This window comes from Notolabrus celidotus, chromosome 11, assembly GCF_009762535.1.
Source record: "Notolabrus celidotus isolate fNotCel1 chromosome 11, fNotCel1.pri, whole genome shotgun sequence".
Taxonomy (NCBI): Eukaryota; Metazoa; Chordata; class Actinopteri; order Labriformes; family Labridae; genus Notolabrus; species Notolabrus celidotus.
Window position 1 is genome coordinate 24,719,578 of NC_048282.1, and position 21,257 is coordinate 24,740,834.

The 21,257-nt window shown below is 42.1% G+C and overlaps 1 protein-coding gene across 1 annotated transcript in view; it reads right to left on the reverse strand.

The window, feature by feature from the left end:
• nkain4 (sodium/potassium transporting ATPase interacting 4) overlaps positions 1 to 21,257 on the reverse strand; it is a 62,283-nt gene that overhangs the window by 25,360 nt on the left and 15,666 nt on the right. Inside the window, exons 2-4 of the mRNA XM_034696758.1 lie at positions 13,639 to 13,776; positions 11,216 to 11,296; positions 1,853 to 2,053 (exon numbers count right to left, since the gene is read on the reverse strand). Coding sequence (XP_034552649.1) covers positions 1,853 to 2,053; positions 11,216 to 11,296; positions 13,639 to 13,776 — 420 coding nt within the window. The remainder of the gene's footprint in view (positions 1 to 1,852; positions 2,054 to 11,215; positions 11,297 to 13,638; positions 13,777 to 21,257) is intronic.

Below are 21,257 nucleotides of genomic sequence, written 5' to 3' on the forward strand. Positions count from 1 at the left end.
TTTTTTTTGCACCTTCGCATGAGTTTCATTTATCACTACTGGTTAATTCAGTACACAAACTGAACCTCTCATTCGCTAATTACAACAAATAACGCAAGTCAACAATATCGTTCAACATTCAACAGCATTAAATATTCAGTGCTAAAGATTCAATAAGAGCTGGGTTTTAGACCTTCTGATTCATTCTACCCCTGAGGAAAAAAGAGGAGAAGGGTCAAGTTAAGTGCCTAAGTGTTCCCTAAACAGTTGAGTCTTCAGACATCTCTTAAAAGTAGAGAGTGACTCTGCGGATCATAAGGAGTTAGGTAATTCAATCCACTAGTTGGGAACAACAGAGGAGAAGAGTCTAGCAAGAGATTTAGAGCCATGCTGGGCTGGGAGCACCAGGCGTCTTTCACAGGCAGAGCGTAGTGGGCGAGAGGGAGTGTAGACCTGGATGAGGGATTCCAGGTAGGCAGGAGCCGTTTTTGTCACTGTTTTGTAGGCCAGAAGAAGAGCTTTGAATTGGATTTGAGCCGCCACTGGAAGTCAGTGAGGAGAGATTAACAGTAGATTGACGTGCCGTTTTGGGCAGATTGAAGACCAGACGTGCTGCTGCATTCTGGATCATCTGCAGAGGTTTAAATGTACAAGCAGGGAGGCCTGCTAGAAGAGAGTTGCAGTAGTCAATGCGTGAAATCACCAGTGCCTGTACCAGAAGCTTTGTGGCCTGTTGCGTCAGGTAGGGTCTAATACTCCTGATGTTGTAGAGGGCATATTGACAAGACCGAGCAATCGAGGCCACATGAACCTTAAAGGTCAGCTGGTCATCAATCATGACACCCAAATTTCTGGCAGAGTTTGTGGGCACAAGTTTATTAGATTCAAGCATGACGCTAATCTGTGGTTGAACGGAGGGACACGCTGAAATATTGAGCTCCAGGCTTCATTATCACAGTTGAGAAACTAATGGGCAACAGTGGCAACCTTCACTCTGTGTTTTGGTTCAGTCACTGCATGTTTACCGGGACTTGTCTCCATGTCAATGATACGCAGACAGGCTGTTACTGGGTCACTTAGAGCTTGAATATAACAGTATTATTGCATATGGTCTGACCGACCTCATTAAATGGACCTTTGGCTCATTGAAAAAAATATTTGTGGCCCTTTAAGATTTGTATTTGAATAGCCCTGCTCTAGATCCTGCTATTTCTCCAATCTACATGGTGTTCAAATTAACAGTACTTTGTATTATGTAAATAAGTCCAAGATTAGTTGAACCAATGAAAGCCCACATGACTCTGAAGCTGCTGCCATCTCGAAATCCATTACACATGTACTAATTGACTGAGTTTCAAGAGTCAAAATGATGCTTGTAGCTTGTAATGCTACTGTGACTAAAAGTGTGTAATGTGCATGTCTGAACCCAGGTACCTGCTGTGTTGGCACCTGAAGGAGTGTCCTGGCCCCTGCCCAATAAGAGGTGAGTGAGTCGTACATGAGTGTGTGCAAATGTGCATGCTGGCAGGATGTGACTATTCATACAAGGCTGTATAAAGAGGACAATAACAGGCCTTCCAGTGTTTGAGTAACCCGTTAGCAGCTGGCAGGTCTGAGGCTCCCCCAGACAAAACAACAGATCAATTTTTCATTCAGCAACCAGGGTAGAGGAAGTGAAGCTGCGTCAGACAAAATAAAAGACCGTTGTGGGATTGTGTTATAAAAAATCTTTCAATAGGAAACAAAAACATCATGTTCTTTTATTTCAATGTTTGTGTTTCACGTAGAAGAATCCCACAGTGAGTGGGTGAGGTTGCTGCGAGGGTTAAGTATGTCTTCTGTGAATAGAGTCTATAGAGTTACTTGTACTTACAGCAACAAGAATCTGCATGCCGCTATGCACCACCTCGATGTACTGGTAGTCCATGAGGCAACCCATGACGGTGATGTAGGAGTGGCTCTCTGTAGTGCGAATCCCCGGAGCCTGTGGCATCTCTCTCCTCACACAGCCCGGCCCATGTTCACTCCACCACGAGTGATGGGCTGAGATGTTAAATGTCAGCAGGTCGCTGTCCTGAAAGGAGAAGAAAAACATTAGCTTGTTTTATGCTCTGACTCAATTCAGCTATCGGACAACCTCAGATGGGTCATACGCAGGAGACTGGGGGGCTTATCTCTGGACACCTGCTGCAGATGTTTTCATTTTGATGGCTGCTCTTTGTTCCATAAGGGGTTGTTTCATCTAATTACAGCTAGCACAGACTGAATAGCACTGCTTGCAGTTCTGTAGGGTTGTACCAGGCACAGTGGTGATTTGAAGTAATTACTAGCTGCCTAAGTGCTAATATGTTCAAAATAATGAATGATGATCTCTTGCTAAATGTTGATTGCCATGTTCACTATCTTACTTTAGTGTCTTGGCATGCTGACATTATGTGTAGTAGAATTAAGTTCAAAGCACAACTCAGGCTTACAAGGATGTCTTTACTTGGTCATCATACACAACTGAAATGTGTTAGTGGCTCATAAAGGAAAGTAATTGAAGTTGTACTGAATGTGTACTGTAGTAATGCAGGCAAAATCTGTAGAATAGGTTTCAGTTTTATTTTCAAACTATTTGGTGAAATTGTCCTTTACACAAAATCCTCCAGAAGGTGTCATGTCACACCCATACTTAAGTCTTTGCATTGGCTCCCCATTAAGTTCGGTATCCAGTTTAAAACTCTGGTGATCGTGTATAAAGCAATACATGGTCAGGCTCCAGCGTGTATTAGAGAACTGCTGAAGCCATATAACTCCAGCAGGACTCTGAGGTCCTCTTATCAGGTTTTGCTGGCTGTCCCTCGCACCAGATTAAAAACTAAGGGTGACTGTGCTTTTGAGGTTGTTGCTCCACAACTGTAGAAACCTATATATTTAGACAAGCATTTAATTGACCTGTCCGTTTTTATGTCTGTTGTGTGTATGTATTTTTTCTACTTCGATGTCATTCTTGCTATATCTTGCTTGTTGCTTTTTATTCTGTTATTGTGAAGCACGTTGTGACACCCATTCTAGAAAGGTGCTATATAAATAAACCTTATTATTATTATTATTATTATTATTATTATTATTATTTAAATTTCTGCATTTACCCATGTCAAGTTGAGGTAAAGGCAGAGCTTAAAGTGCTAAAAGAATTGTATTTCATTTAGAACAACATTCTGCTTGTTCCCCTGGATAATCCACAGACTTCACAGTTTAACAGTTTAGCTAGAGCTACATATTGGTAAATAAATAATCCCTCTAAAGGCAGCTAATTGTATGTTTTGAGGGTTATTCAAGGTAAAGGAGAATTTTTTTATGTAAAGAAATGCTACTTTTAAAGCATTTGATTCATCATTACATTTTCAATATACAATCAAAATGATACATAGATGTGCTTTAATGGGACACCAACAGATATCATGACACCAGGTCAAACAAAAGCAAAATGTAATTTATTTTAAGTTGGGTCAACAAATTGTTCTTTAAAAGTTGCAGTGTGCAGTAATTAGCAACATTTAGCAGAACAGACTTTGAAGAAATGGAGTGTGATATTCGTTAGCATTTTTTAATCAGTGTTAAATCACCTGAATATAACAGTTGTTTCAAGAATGAGCCTCTTTTATCCACAGACATATAAAGAGTAGACGCCGCATCAACCGCTACTACCTATTGGCACTGACGAGCCGTGGGGCCGCCATCTTGGTCTGGTCACCTGCTCCACTCAGTGTAATCTGTTTGGCAGGCGCAATTAAGTGTCTGCGCATTTAATCAATCATAACTTGCTGAATACTAAATTAATTTTAATGCGGGTCTTTTTTCTGCAAACGTCATACATGTAGGTATGATACAGGACACATGGCTCTGCGTATTTTAATATTCATAGTGGGCTTAACAGTAATAGAATATTCTGATATGTGATATACGTGATGTATGATAGGTATTTTGCTGCACAGTGCTCTGGCATCTTGAAGTCTCTGCTGCTTAAGTTTATGTTTACAGGTAGGATCATGGGTAGGATGACCGGACCAAGATGGCGGCCATATTCCTTACGCCCCAGCAGCCAATGCGGCAGCTACTCTTTATATGTCTATGCTTTTATCCACCTGGGACCGGGTCCCCTGCCATGGAGGCGGCCATCTTGCACCACCATGTTTCTACCGTAGCACAGAACGGACAAGCAAGTAATGTATGCGTTTTTGTATTTAGCGAGTGGCAACACAAAATGCACTGATAAGAGACTTAAAAAGAGAGTGATGGTTGTACAGAAATAAATTTGTATTGATAGATGTTTGCGATGATGAAACATGCACATATGGAGGATCATACTTGTGGCGCTTTTTGTCCCTGAAGGCCACCGCTGCTTCTCAGACAGGAGGGGTGAGTAAGGGAGTATTTCAATCTAGAATCTGGTTATTAGATATCTCTTAATATTCTCATTTCTGCACACTGCACCTTTAGCTCAAATTGAAAACACCCCTCAGGCCGCCTTTAAGCCATAAGCGACCAAACTTTCTGGGAACTCAAATCGTTGTCTGCCTGAGCAAATATATTTTCCATTTAGGAGTAAACTTTTTTAGATTAATTTTGAAACTTTTAGCACTTTTTTTACATTTAGCTCTTTTGCAGCCAGGCGATGTTCAATTTGCACACAGCCATATGAGCCCACACATACAGGCGCACAGACGCTCACACCAATCAATACCCCAATACAGCAATCTACCCCGCATCTGCCCCTCAGTGACAAGACATGCATTATTAACAGAGCCAAGTGCTGTCAGGAAAACATCTCGGATTCCTATCCTCGCCCACTCACGCTGACATATACAAACACATTGACAACACAAAACAACAGAAGATACGTGCGGTCACTGCAGATGAGTGCAACAGAATTCATGAGTAATTAAAAAAACTGCTACTTTCTTTATCATCATCTCTCTCTTTTGAACGCCTCGTCACAAAAACAAGGGCTCCTGAAGGTCATTATGTAAGGTTGTGCACACTAATGACTTGACAGATGCTATTGATTGAGCCTGGGAGCAAGGGAAACCATCTCTATCCACGCTGTAGCCACACTCATGACTGCAGTAACGTCAGGCAGTCAATAGAAGAGGCTTCTGGCAACTTACTGTCAGGAGTGTTTTTGTTATACTCCCAATCATCCCAAAGAACAAAATCAATCCCCTCACATCACACACTCAAGGTTAGTCCTCTAATACTGCTCAAACCATTTTTCTTAACAAACGTCAATATAGATTTAGAGACAATGCTGTTACTGAACTCATCGGAGACATGAGGCTTTCCAGAAAGCTTACCATCAAATATAAGAATCGTATTTCTCATGATTTGTAGTTCCTGACTACGGAGAACAGACTTATGGTTAATGTGTAAACCATGGGGAGCTAACCTGCATGGCTAACTGGGTATTTTAAGACTTTGCTGGCACTAACGAGAGTCACAAATTTATTCAAAGTACTATAGAGAGTTTATACTCAGTGAACCTCTCATATTGATTCAGGAGCTAGACAGACTGTTTAAGCGGCCTGCTATTATCACAACAATAAAGTTTGCAGTCACTGTATGTGGGAGGTGAGAGAGAGTGAGGACGGTTTTGGCTTCCATTCACACTGAGGCAGTCAAAGAATGTTCTTTAAATCACTTAAACAACAGGAAAACACTTACATTTATTTTGCTTTTCTACTGCCAAACAGCAACAGCTTATTTAAATTTACCTTCACTCATGTTGTGTAGAAACAAAGTTAGAATCTACAAAAGCTAACAGCACTATCTGCATTAAGACCAACTGTTACTACATAGTTATTTTCAATGCCTGAAACCATTGCCACTGGGGTACAGTTTGTGGAAGACAGAGTGACTAACAGCATGCTGCAGGAACAGCCATGTATTTCATATTTCAACAGCAAAGATTCTTCATTAATCACACATTTGACTGTCAAAAAAACAACAGGATGAGATGTTTCACAAATTTGTCCACAGGGGGCGCCAAAATCAATGCAAACAAAAAGTTCCCCACAGGAGCTTTAAATATAAATGCTCTAATACCTGTTGACCCAGGCAAAAGCTGAGTTGTCCAACAGAATAATAACAAATACATAAAATTCATAGCATCTTTATACTGGAGAGTAAAGTAGATTTACTTAAGTACAGTACTTAAGTACATTTTTTGAGTATCTGTACTTTACTGGAGTATAATTTTTTGGGCGGACTTATTACTTTTTACTCCACTGCATTTCTATCAGTGCTCTAGTTACTCACGACGTAAGCTGATCAATTTTCTTTTCTGAAATCAGATCCCAAAGACTGTAAACTGTTCATGTACTTGTGTTTAGTTTGTCTCAGTGGTGTCGCCATACCTTCGTTGAGCGCAGATCAAACATTTTTCAGATCAGTCCGCTCATTTAGTGTTGGTAATGATGGCTATGGCCCTGATCCCCTGAGCACCACGGCCATATTTTAAACCCCCGTTTGAGGTTTTGAAATAAAGAATGATTCATACTGTTGTAAATCTCTGATCTGTTTACCACACAAACTTCATCACAGCCTACAAAACAGCGTCATCTAATCTGAGAAAGCATGTGGAGGTCATAGGCTAATACACTGGTTTTATTCCAGATGAACATTTGAAACATGTCTGTGCTTGTAGTAACTTGAATTCAACTCTCCTTATTAGATTGATGTGGTCTAAGCTAAGCTTGACCCCAATGGTAGAAAAATGTTGTAACCAGAGTCAACAGCCGTGTAAGCAGAGATTCGGTAGATTCAGAGGCCAACTAATCTATTATTTATCTATAAATATTTTTGAAAAGCTCAGTTATTGAAAGCCACATCCAAAAAATGAGGGAAATTAGCTTTTTTTCATATGCAGCCATTTTCAGAGTGTCTATATCTGCAGGCCCACTGATAACAGGGGAAGACTTTGGACTGTTTATAACAGAGGTGCAAGTAGAGTAGCAGGGGGGCTGTCTGTCAGTCTGTCTTTCACCATGGGGGAGGGGATAAGGGATCAATAGGAGGTGACAGAGCATGTGGCATATGACTCCAATCGAGCATCTCACTATGAGGGACGCTCCCTACACACACCCCACAAACATGCACACCCACACACACACAGATCCTCAAATAGTCCTGTGAACAGCTTTAGGACAGGTCAGACAGAATGAGCTGACTGTTTCATGATAAAACATGTTGAGGTCCTCTTAGTGTGCCATGTTTGGTCGTGCATGTACACACAGTGTGTGGGTGTGGGTGTGGGTGTGGATGGGTGGGTGCTTGTGTGTGCTCCATTAGCCAGCTCTCCTCCTGGTCACCACATGCGGGGCTGGGAGTCCAGGCTGGCTCCATCTGTCAGGTTAATGCCCAGCCTCAGCCCAAAGCAGCTGGCCCCTACAAGCCTCATTATTCTAGGAAACATGGAGGTACACACAAACCCACACACGTACAACACACACACACACATATGCAGTGACAGACAGACACACTTGATGGAGCCATGGTCTCCACACAATGACAAAGTCGCCAGAGCTTGGGAAGGTGTTTCTGAAATTAATTTTCAGCCTTCTGAACTGGTGTGAGATGAGCGTCGCCGACATGAATTCATTATTCCTGACGGTCAGGATGGCAATTGGGCAAGATAGCTATCAAAGTGAGGAGAGGAGGAGGAAAATAGAGGAGAGGATGGGAAAAGAGGAGAAGAGAAAGGAAGATAAAAGAGGATTGGATAAGAGCGGAGAGGCTGTTGAAAAAGGAAAGATAGGAAACTTGCAAATTACTCAGCATAAATTATAAAAGATCAAAGAGGCAGTGAGCAGAGTTGAGTGAAAGAGAGGAGTTGACAGAAGGAGGAAGGGTAGTTAAATTTGCAGGTTGTGTAAACTGAAGCGACATACAAATTTAGAAGGTGTGTTTAAGTGTGTGATGTGGTTTGGAAGCAGGATTTCCATGATTATCTTTCTGTGTAGTTGTGTGATTCTGCCTGAAGCTCAACAGGAAGGTGAGCATCCCTCAAGAGATTAGTAGAGAAGCACCTCAAACTATTTCAAGCAAACAAACACATTCCTCAAATCCAAGTTACACATCTGGGTGGAGGGCGTGGCAGCTGTTAGAGTGTTGAGCAGTCTTTGAACTTAAAGAGTGATTTATAGTATAGAAGACTGTAACTCATGTGATTGTGTTTATTGGACTGTATTTTTCTAGACCAGACCAAACAGGCTTTACATTATATGCTAAAACACCCAGCAGCAGTGCCTCTTATCTAATTATAGCTGAAGTAAATCTTCAGTGCTGATAAAGTCAAGAATGCTCAATTATACTTTCATATTTCACAACAATTCCTGGAGCACATGTGCCTGGGTAATAAAAAAGAGAAAAAAAACACATTAGCACGAGGTCAGAAATAAATCTGAATATTTTTCAGGGGGAAAAAAACAAACAAGCTTAGACTTGAGGCTTTTTCCTGGTAGAGGAAAGAATTCAGTTTCCTCCACTGAGTTGTTTATGTTCTGTCTCAAGACGGCTCAGTGTGTACTAACAGGCTTGTGCCATGGCCACTTTAAACAAACAGAGAAAGAACTTGTGTTCTGAACAGCACACATTTTTTTAAAGTTTGCTTGATGTCAGTTTAACCGCAGGTAGTTGTTTTGTCTAGTGAGAGGGGAAATCACTTTTACCAAGAAACTTCCACTACAGTAAATACTTATGATAAAGCTGATTTATGTTTTGTGTTCTTTAAGATATACCACTGTAATGTTGAGGTTCATCTGCTTTAAATATCCAAGGTGAAATACAAATGAAATGGACTTAAAGCTGGGGTTGGTAGTCAGATTTAGATACACTTTTTGTTATACTGGTTAAAATTATCTTTAGCTTTATTATCTTCCTGATGGCAATCAATACATAGTGTTCTTAAAAAAGAGGGAAAAAAAGCTGCTATCTACAGCCGGAGTAAACCTGAGAAAACACCAACCAATCACCATTTTTGGGGTCCAAAGTTTTAGACCAATCAAATCCCATCCTGCCGTTCTGCCCACCTCCTGCGCGTACAATTCCCCGGCATGCACTCCCCGTCCCCTGCCTCTGCTTCACCTGACTCTACTGACTGCCCCTCTCGCTCGACTTCGGGCCTGTCCCCTCTGACCCGATGAGGTGCTTTGCTCAGGACTGTAGTCCGGATCAGAGGCTAAAAAGCTCTAAACACGGGGGGCCCCGACAAGCAAAAGAAGGGTTAGACGGAGTCCTGAGGATATGCTACATTCAAATTCATGCTAGTTTTCCGAGACTACCACCCCCAGCTTTAAAGAACTCTTAAATGTTTTGGCAAAACAGCAGATAGTATGGTATGAAACAATGCACTCAATTCCCAATACAACACAAATCACAATGCTGACTTTGTGTTCTAACTTTAGAGAAGAGTTTGCCTCATGAAACAATTATTTGTGATGCAAATTTTAGTGCTTTATGCTAGGGTTACTTTATTTCCTGTTCAGAAAACAAAAGAACTTCTATTCCAAAAGGAGAAAACAAGGTATTTCGTCTGTAACAAGAGTGAAAGATATCATCTCAAAGAGCAATCAAAAGTAAAAGCACTTGTCAAAATGACATAAGCTGTCGCAATGTTGTCTGTTAGTCTCTTTCTCTCTGTTACCTGAAGGGGAAAGGGTGTGGGGACTATTTGGGAAACGTTTGGCAAGAGTAGAGAGATCGTCCACTAGTGTATTGATGATGATCAAAAATGAATGAACAATAATAAAGTATGGATGAAAAAGGAAACATGTTGAAATAGTCAGGAAATGTACGTGTGCAGGCTGCACAGGTATCATTAGTGTGTGGGTAACACTGGCGGTGCAGAGCTTCAAACTCCTCTGCTGCAGACATGTGTATACGCCTCAAATTCAGCAACAGATGAAAGAGACTGCTGATTAAAAAAGGGTATCATATTTATTTCTTCATCTGACAGATTTCAAATGTTCCCTGTGTGTACCGTTTCTCCAAATTCCTGTTACATCCAGTGGTGGACGGTAACAAAGTAAATTTACTTGAGTACTGTACTTAAGTAAATTTTTTGAGTATCTGTACTTTGGTTGAGTATTATTTTGGGGGATACTTTTTACTCCACTACATTCAGAAGACAATTATTGTACTTTTTACTCCACTACATTTCTATCAGTGCTCTAGTTACTCACTACTTTTGCTTTGAAGTCAGCTCATGAATTTCCTTCTCTTTTCTGAAATCTGATCCCTAAGACAGTAAAATGTGTTTGTGTAGTTCTGTTTGTCTCAGTGGTTTAGTCATACCTGTATATCGTGCGTCTCCACGGTTGAATGTAGAGCAAACACAGAGCAAATTTCACTCAGATCAGACAGTTCATTTAGAGGTGGTAATGATGGCTATAATTCTCCACCTGAGCACCCATGGTCATATCTTCATCTCGTGTTAGAGGTTTTTGAAATGAAGAATGATACGTATGGTTTGAAATGTTCTCCCTGTTGTCCCACTCTGCCCAAACATACAGAGATTCACTGTCCAACCTGAGAAAGCGTGTTGAGCTATAATATTTGTTTCATTCCAGATGAACATTTCAAACTAAGTTGTCTGTGGAGTAACTTAGTTGCTGTTTTTATTCCATGGTATAGTTTTTAGAGATTTCAAGTAATGGTTTCTAAATAAACATAATGTAACAGAATGTACTCCTATTTATTCTTGACTGCATTCATGCTTTGTGAAAATACAACGTTTTGAGATTTTTAAAAAGTACTTTGAATACTGAAGTATTTTTATAAGCAAGTACTTCAGTACTTTCACTCAAGTAATTATTTGACAGAGCAACTTTCACTTGTATTGGAGTAATATTTGACCTGGAGGATCTATACTTTGATTAAGTAATGAAGACGTGTACTTTGTCCGACTCTGGTTACATCCTTACCTGCCAGCCAATCAGGAGGAGGTATTTTCAGTGGCAATGATACAAGTGCTTTGAGTTTCAACTGCTTTGCGTCATGCTTAAAAGGACACCTGTAGAGTAGGTGCCTCATCCCTTAGACAGTGAAATATTGATTCACTTCCCCATCTGCCTGCAACCATGACCTCAGACAGAAAGGAACATTCATCAGTGCAGACTACGCCATCAAACCGGAGACAGACGCACCAAAACCTTTGGAGGAAAAATAACAGCAGACAAAATGTGTTAAGGCTCACCTTGGACAGGCCTCCTACGTCCAGGTAGAAGCAGATGATGAAGACATTCCATGCCACCCACAGAGCAGCCCACACCGTGTACTGGAGGGCACAGACACAGGCAGATTAGTGCCATGGCAACCAGATGAACAGAATAGGATATGAGAGCTTACAAAGTGACATGACAGGTCGAACGTATGAGGTCCTAAATGAAAGGAAGTCAGTGGAAGGTGTGCTATTGAGTTCATCCCCACACATAGAAATCATATGATTCATAAAAATTAATACGCACCTATATGCTGTATACTTTAAGGCACGATATGTACAGAAAGTGAAAAGGAGGTTGTCACCATTTTTTTTCTAAAAGGTGCTTCTAAGTTCAGCGAGTCTATTTGCGCCCTGAGGGAGCTGCAGCTTTTTAAACAGCCGGGGCAGAATTAAATTTCACGACTTCAACCGTTTATAAAATTATACAGCCAGACAGCAGCCTGTTGACAGACACAGAGAGGCATTCACTGACAGAGCAAGAGAGATTGAGGCATGATTGTGAGGGAAGGTTGTGAAATCTTCTGACTCATGATGACTTGTGGGTTGAAAATGTCAGAGGTGTCAGAGGAAGAGCAAAAACACGGCTGTTAAAAAAAATCATACATGTTGGATCATGAAACCCCCCGGCTCGCTCCCTTTTTCCACTTGCAACGAGACAAAGGCCCCACGCTGTCCTTCCTCTCTGCCCTTCAATCCCTGCTTCCTCTGTTTCTTCATTTCATCCTGTGAGGCTCCCGCCTATCCTCCTACATCCCCCCCTGTCTCTCTTTATTTGCTCGCTTTTCCTCTATCTCAATCTCACACACCCCCCAATCTTTTCCTGTCATCAACTTCACCATCTGTTCCTCCACTACTGCTGCTAAAAACAGGCTTCTAATCTCAAAGATAAGTGTTGTGGTTTCATACAAAAACAGAAGTATGGAAAGCATATTCACAAAGCTGCATAGTGATGTTTTTTTTATCGGAAGGAGCTAACCAAAATCAGCACAAGCTCTGCATTATATTTCAAAGAATGACCTTCTCTGTCCAGAAACTCTATGCAGAGTATAAATCTGATGAGCTACTTAGCCCCCCCCCCCCCCCCCCCCATCACAACCCCCACCCTGCTTAATTAGCCCTAATTACCCTGGGATTAGAGTGATTTAAGGGTGTCGCACAATGCACAAGAGAGTGAGGCACACTTTGCAATTAGACGGAAAAGGCAACAACATGTCCGATCGGATGCTCAGGCAGACGGCTAATGCAAAGTGATGTGACACCGCTTAACAGAAACCATGAGGAATTGGATTATGGGGCAGGCTGTGCAGAGCCTCATGTGAACTACTCGTCTTTCAACCCCAGGAACTTTACCCCGGAATTACGTGCGTTTCGACCGGTGGACCCAGGGTCTAAGTTTAGTTCAGGGGTAGATAATCTCCCCCCTAAAAAATCCCCGGCTAAGGGGGGGGTACTTTTCAAAGGTCACGGGGCTTTCGGGGGACAGGGCTTGCAATGCTGACCGTGTCTGATTGGTAGATTAACCGCAGTGTTTTTATTCCGCCCGCCATCCATAATAACATCACACACACATCTGTGATTCACTTGATTTCTCTTTCTTTCATATGTTCTATCATTTTTGCATGTGTGTGTACTTTTCTAAAGAAGAAGCTGTGATTCACTTGATTTAGCAGCTTGTAACAGTAGTCTTCTCTCACCCCACCGCAAATGCGTCTCTCCCGGTGTTACGGTTTTAAAAGTGACCCTGTAAACTAGAGACCTTCAGCTGAACGTGTCAGTGTTTGTGGAGTTTACACAGTTGTTGAAACACAGAGGGAGTTCCTGGGATTTCAAAATATCCTCATCAGTCGAATAATAAATGATCATCTAAAGACGTTTATGAGGGATGCATCCGGCTGAAAGTCAGCAGTTAACAGGGTAACAGTAAAACACCAGCCGATCTCTGCCACGGCTTTTTGAGTTAAAAACTATTTTAAAGCCGTCTTGAAAGGTCTTTGCTACTCACGCTTATCTCCTCTCACGTGTTGATTCAGTGAATCCATCTGTGATGAAATATAGCACCATCTAAAACAGCGCAAGCTGAGTCTCTTCCATGCTAACAGGCTAACTGTTGTGATACCTGCCTGTCCGTCTGCTTCTATGGTGTCATCTGTGATGAATGGCATTTGTCTTTGTTTTACTGCCCTTTACTGGTCTGGTGGTGTAGTGCATTTACTTTTTATTTCCTCCATATGTCACTGGCCTGATTTGCACAATCTACCCGGGACCTCAGCCCGCGATCGAAATCAGACAACAATGGGGGGCACAGGAACCTTTTAGTTCAGGGTAAAGTAGTTCTTGGAGCTAAAAGACCCCAGAACTCTTGGTCGAAATGCAATTTTTAATTGTTTTCTACTCACTACGATAATGTAGCGCGGCCGGTACTGGATGGTGCCGAAGAGGCCGAGGATGACGATGATGATGTGGAAGAAGTTGGCGAGGATTGGGGCCCATTGGTAACCCAGAAAGTCGAAGACCTGCCTCTCTAAAGCCAAGACCTAAAAAAAAAGAGAGAGAGAGAGAGAGAGAGAGAGAGAGAGAGAGAGAGAGAGAGAGAGAGAGGGGGGAAAGACATGCATGTTTGGTTAAAAGGATTTTTGGCAAGAATAACTGAGGTTGCAAGAGCTCCACATTCCTACAACAGTCAGAGAAATGTTCGCCTTCATACAGCTGAGCAGTTTGATCAAGTACTCCTCATGGATCATAGAGGACAATATCTACTTACCTCTCAGCAACCGGCCAACAATCTTACAATGACCTGGACCAACATGAACAGCCTGAGTGTTTAGCCCCCAACTGTGGGAGCGCCCCAGAGGTGAAAAACTGGCAGTTTTATAGAATAAACAATGACAGGTTTATCGATTTTACCCCTGCTGAGCTAAAAGACGAGCTCACTCTTTCCAACCGACCTGCCAAGGGCCTGCAGGAAGGAGAGAAGCTCTGGGAACTTTACGGGAGGCATGGGCCTTCCTTAATAACAATACCGATGCAGTGAGCTTAGTTGCTTATTCAAGTATGCTCTCACAAACAACGTGTATGTGCGCACATCTACGTTCATGAGCCACGTTAAAGCCTTCACAATAAAATGAGGAATTCTGCTATTTTCTCAACGGTGGCTCCTCTGCTCCACTCCTCCATAGGCAGATGTTTCAGTGCAGAATTTTACAGAAAAAGACTGATTCATTTAGGATGTACTCTGTTTTCTTCCTTTTGCATGCATTATTTATACACAACAATGAAAAAAACAAAGCAATATTAACCCCTTTAGAGTGTATAGAGTGCTCCTATTTGCATCAACTCAATTACCATGCCATTTGAGGGGAAAGTACAGTGAGTGAGTGTGAACCATTTAATTAGAATTCCATTGCAAATCCAATTGCATTGTGTGAATGTGTGTGTGTGTGTGTGTGTGTGTTTGTTCGTGTGTGTGTTGCAAGCATCGATGTGTTGGCTTGTGTGTTGACATGTCATTTCCAACCAAGCGCTTGAAGATGGATGAGGATGGGAGGGAATGGGAGGGAATCTCGTCTCTGCTACAATGATATGAACGCACCACCGAGCACATTCATGCAAAAAAAACTTAGGACACACACACACACACACACACACACACACACACACACACACACACACACACACACACACACACACACACACACACACACACACACACACACACACACACACACACACACACACACACACACACACACTTGATACATAGCCATGGCTGCTCTCCCTAATGTAATGGAAATGTTACCAGCAACCCATTGAGACGCTGTGACAGGCAGGGAAGGGAATGATCAAATACAGAGCGATAATTAAAAATGAACTCTCCTTCGCATAGAGGAAGAAGGTAATAACTCTGCAGACAACCGAGGGAAGGACAGGTGAGTGAACTGTGACCTGAGCCGAGCATTATCGCACTGGAAGTCAACAAAAAGCTTAGAAACACGAAGATACGACCAACAGAAAGAGAACAAACAGCAGCTGGTAAATAATACGGAGACAGATAGCCGAACAGATTAATGGAGAAATGAGAGGAAATGCAGGAGGATATCACACACAACATATGCTAACGCAGAATGACGGAGACCCCTCCCTCTAATAACTTCTGTCTATCCCATGGATCAAGAAGCAGAAGGAAATGAGTAAAGTCAAAACAGATAAATATCTTCTGGTCCGCTCCTGGTCATGCTTAGAGAGCTCAATAAAGTCACGTCAGCAGAGATGAGCTGCAGATAGGCTGCAGTTTAATAGGTTTTTAGAGCATGCAAGATCGGCTCCCTTTGAGTAGACAATACAGGAGGTGTGATTCATCAGCCTCTGGACAAACATCAGGGATACTTCCAAAGGATATTTGAACAATCTGAAAATAATATCATTGACTTATATTCAGCTGATCAACCATTTAGGAACTCAACACAACGATGTAAAGAAAGCTACCAGGAGATGTAATCTTAAAGATTTCAAAAGTTATTTACTTTTGTGCATTGCCTTCACACTGCTTGGCAGTACCTGCACCCAAATTGACTTGAAGCACTTGTTACTCTTACTGATCTTGTTTCCTCTTGTCTAGATCTTTGCTTGTGTTGTTCTTGTTCTCATATATACGTCGCTTTGGATAAAAGCGTCTGCTAAATGACATTGTAACATTGTATAGTAGTCAGAGTTTTTCTCCATCTTCCAGTCAGACCATTAGCATAGGCCAGAAACACTTTCTCCTTCAGATGAGGTTCAACAACAACTCATAAGCTTAAAGTTGTGGTTGGTAGTCAGATTTAGATACACTTTTTGTTATACTGGTTAAAATGTCTTTATGTCCCGATGGCAATCAATACATTCAATGATGTGTTGAAAAAATCCGCTATCTACAGCCGGAGTAAACCTGAGAAAACACCAACCAATCACCGTCATTAGGGTCCAATTTTATGAAACCAATCAAATCCCGTCCTGCCGTTCTGCCCGCCTCCTGCGCGTACATTTCCCCGGCGTGCACTAGTCCCCGTCTCCTGCCGCTGCTTCCCCTGACTCTACTGACTGCCCCTCTCGCACGACCTTGGGCCTGTCTCCTCTGATCCGATGAGGTGCTTTGCTCAGGACTCTAGTCCGGATCAGAGAGTAAAAAGTTCTCACCACCGGGGCTCTGACAAGCAAGTCCTACAGAAATGTATGTGTATTGTGTCCATCCTGACGCTGTAGGGATGACGAGCCGTGAACACGTTGAGCTTTAATAACCAGTCACTGTCGGCCATGACCACGCCAACCAACAAAGCAACAGTCAAAGTTTGAATGAATGAAGAACTTCTCCTGCCTGTCTCTCCTCTCTCACGCTTGCTGTGAGTTGTGAGTACTAACAATAACCATGTTTGTTTGTGTTTTTAACTTTCACGGGGACCGGTTTTGAATCAGTCCCGATCATATGGTCGTGAATGAGCTGCGCTTGTGCATGTGAGCGGGTGCGTCGTTTTGGTGGAACTCTTAGCGGCTCTGAGTGGCTCTGTGTGGCTCCTAGGGGAGGGGTTAGACGGAGTCCTGAGGAAATGCTACATTCAAATTCATGCTAGTTTTCCGTGACTACCAACCCTAGCTTTAAGACTGTGCAAATGAAGTTCAGGGCTGGGCAAAAATATGGATACAGCAAAGTATCATGATATTTGTTTTCATGATGTTATATCAATTCTCTTTTCGATTGCATTGTAACATAAATCGATCATTAAGTTTGGCTTGTTGTCTTGCTTCTTGAGCCTAGAGCTGATGCAAGAAAGAGAGCAGAGAGTGAGCAGCAGTGGTTGAGTGACTTAATAGAGGAAAAAGTTAAGAGGGCTAGTGTCGCCAGTGAAAACAATGCCGTGACAGGGAATTAAAACATTTTCAGTTTTTCCCCTAAACTAATCAACACAACACAGTATTTACCCTTTATCAGCTGTAAAGACACAAGATGCAGTGGGAAAAGAGAGTGGGACATGAGTGACAGCGAGGAGTCAAACCAGCAGTCGATGAATTGAGGACTGTAGCCTCTGTACATGGGGTGCACACTTAAACTGCTCAGCTAAACCAGTGCCTATTATAAACTATTTGATAACAAAACTTCAAGGCAGTGAGGGCGGTGATTAAATCATGCGCCCCATGTACGGAGGCTATAGTCACCAAAGCAGGCAGCCGAGGTTCGATTTTCACCACGTCATTCCCGACTCTTTCTTCCCAGTGTCCAACTCCATCCACTGTTCTATCTCTCTCAATAAAAAGGAATAAAAAAGAACCAGACAAAAAAATTGAAGCAAGCAAGGTCTTTCATATAACCTGTGTTTATAACATCGACACACTAAAGACATCTGCAGTGTCATAGGTGCAGATGCCTTTGGTGTGTTGAAAAAGTTAGGATTAGAATCAAGTGTAACACTTACCAAGGTTTTATAAGGAAAATCTTAAGTATGATGTTGGATGGACCATTAGGTTCGGCTACGAGAGCTAGGTGGAGTGTTCAAATGAGACTCTGAGGCAGTATATTAAATTTAACTGGCTTTAGTGAAACAAAAGTTAGGAAAAATACATTAGGTACCACACAGTAATCAATTAGGCCAATTATACATGTTAATAGGATGCACCCTTCAAACCAGAGATTTCAAAGTTCAACAATACAAATACAGCTTCAATCGCAAATACCTCGTTTAAGGAGCGGCCACCATCACAATGGTTAGAATGTAGGCCAACCTGTACAATGAACATGTCTTGATGTTATTTGTGCAATACACACAGAAGAAGATGAAAGCTATTAAACAGCTGTTCATATGGTGTCAAAGAACTCCTCTTTTTCCATCATTTCACTTTGTCTTTTTGATTGAATGAAGTCAATAATTCTCTCCAGCAAACATGAAATAGGATCACTGGGAGCAGCAGTGGGAGAGCAGCATCATACCTGAGCCTGCCTCAAACAGTGTGCCCCTGAATATAGACAAAAAAGAGCTACCTCAGCTGAAACTAAGACACAGCATACTGCATATTTGACCTCATATAGTTGTTTGTCAAGTCCCAGTCTGTTGAAGTGTAGCTCCCTCTACTCAATATCTGACAGAAACGGGGTGCAGTGTGTCGTTTCATGTTGAAGATAGTGGGGCTGAGCTGTGAGAATGTCCTCTGGTAATCCTGATGGAAAAAATAAAAGAGATCCAAAGGCCCTGCAAAATCTGTTAAACAGCTTTTATTCTATTTGGCTGGATGAATGCAAATTGCCTTGGGATGTTATCTGGGTGTACTTGGTACCATTTATCTATTGCAATTATGGAAAGCCTGAATGAATGAGGACATTTTTAAGCCCATTTACATCTTTTCTTCCCCTAATCAGCATAATACAATTTGATTTCAGTGTTTCTGTTAACTGTGAAAAATCTCTGGCATGAATATCAACTACATTTATCAATGTTAACACAACAAATTAAACTTTAGTTTGTTGTTGTGATGCTTTGAAAAGGTTTAAGCATAATCATTTTACCTCACTGTGCATCTGTACGCATAGATTCCAACATGTCTGCAGCAGGAGATGCTAATAAACACAAACCTCATCCTTTCAACACACATACTTCAGATCCTTGGATGCATTAATCACATACGGCCGTGAACCCTTTCACTGAGATATTTCCACTGGTCATTGAATTAAACAGTGTATAGAGTGTATAGGCATGGGGGAGTGTGTGTGTATCTGTGTGTACTTGTGTGTGCATGTGTGTGCTCTCTCCTCTGAGATGCTGTAGTAAGCCTATCACGTTCCCTGCTAACCCAATAATCCAGCAAGATGACAACAATCAATCAAGGATAGAGAGGCCCCTGCCCACCCAGAAACACACACACACACACACACACACACACACACACACACACACACACACACACACACACACACACACACACACACACACACACACACACACACACACACACACACACACACACACACACACACACACGCAGGCACTCACACGCATAAACCAGTATGGCACAATTAGCCCACAATTCATAGGAAGCAGGTTACTGGAGAGTGGGGCAGAATTTGATCAAAAGATACCGACGCTCTTCCAGGAATAGCGAGCCAGCTACATAACGGCCTGTAAAAGCCTCCAACCGACCTCCTGCGATCACAAATGACTCCCTCTAGGATGACGGGATCTCTTAGTGTGTATTTTGGTTTCGGGTGTGTATATGTTGCCCACACATACCACTCCACCCACCATAAATACTAAGCAATTAGGGGGTGGGTATACGGCAGCAGGATGCAACAAGCCCCTCTTCTCACCCTGCTCTCTCTTTTCTCACAATGATTGTTTTTTTTCTAACTCTCTGCAACCCTCAATTACCTCCTCCTTCATTCGTGTGATACTGGATTATTAACACGGATCGCAAGCCTCAATCCTGCTTCCCTTAGGTGATGCTAGCTTGTGTACACTACCAGTTTCTGGAGGTGTGAATGACAAACAGACGGCACTATCTTGAGCTATAATAAAAGTTGTTCTGACACCATTACCAGGGAAGTATTGACCTCCAATATGGTATTTATTCAACACTCTCTATTCCTTAATGTGAGGATAGAATCATGTTTTTGCAACTTCAGGCTTTTCTGACTTGATGGTGAACTGTACCTGGGTTCCAAGTGATAAACCAGAGGCTGGAATCCCTTAATTTCAAGGATCCGCAACAATTAAATCCAAAAACCTTTTTCACACTTTGAATCCATTAATAGAAGGTTTCTTCCTTCTTTGCAGTCAGCTACAGCTCACGTAAACCTCTTCCTTTGGGCTTCCGTTATATTTTTCAGCGCGATTGCCATCCGTTGAGCTATTAACGCTGCACATGTTACAAGTTTCCAGCGGAGTTGTTAGCAAAAGAAGCATGCACCAAAACTGCAGAGTCTCTGTAGTTATCCTCCATCATGCTCCACAGGGCAAAAATGTACAGACCGGCCGGCGCTGATGATGTTGTAAACACAGAAAAGCATAGAACTGAGATGAATAGATCTGTCATATGGATCGGCACTATATATCGGCCCCTTGTCACCGATATCCGATCTAGCCGATATCCGTTACCAGGATTGGATCGGTTCATCCCTACCTTTAATCCAACTCAGTATCAGAAAGAAAAAACCTGACACCCAATCATCTCTGGCCCTCCTCCCCTCAACATTCAAATTCTGAATATCATTCAGAATAGAGCCGCAACTTTTCTAATCATCACCACAGTCTGCAACACGCCATGAAGAAGAAGAGGAAAGTAAGCTACACATAAAGCGGTGATAAAGGATCAAAGTGAACGTGTCTGAGAGGGAAAGCTGTGATCCGCATCATTTGAGGCTTAATTAAGATGTGCTTATGTGCTCGAGATATGTAGCTCAAACACATGAAAAACAATCGCTTTTACAAAGAATACAACTGGGATTTTAATACGGCAAGCATGTGACAGGATGGAGTGACAGTTTTTAATCATTAAAAGCCCACTATGTGGTCAAAACTTATGAGTATAAAGTAATTGGACAAGTGTTTGATGAGGTGTGAAGAGGAAAGAGAAGGACCTGATGCTGACCTCCTTAAGCAAGAGGACGGAGGTGACCCTCTGATTCCCCTCCTTAGCCTGCAGATACTATAAATCACATCAGTGGCTCTCACTCACCGTTCGTCCTCGGTGAAATGCCCGCTGATAACATGTTACCCAATGTGTCATCAGATCAAGATACGCGGCTTTGAAAATCCCTGTCTGTCTATCCGTCTGTTTCTGTGCATACATATGTGTGTGTGTGTGTGTGTGTGTGTGTGTGTGTGTGTGTGTGTGTGTGTGTGTGTGTGTGTGTGTGTGTGTGTGCTCATTCTTTATGACTTGAGGCTGCATGAGTCAGTCTCCTCCATGCTCTAGCATTTCACTCTGACTCAGTCAGGCAGGAGGACGACATCAAGGAGAGTGAATTACAATGACTCTTCCTAACAAGTTATCTCCT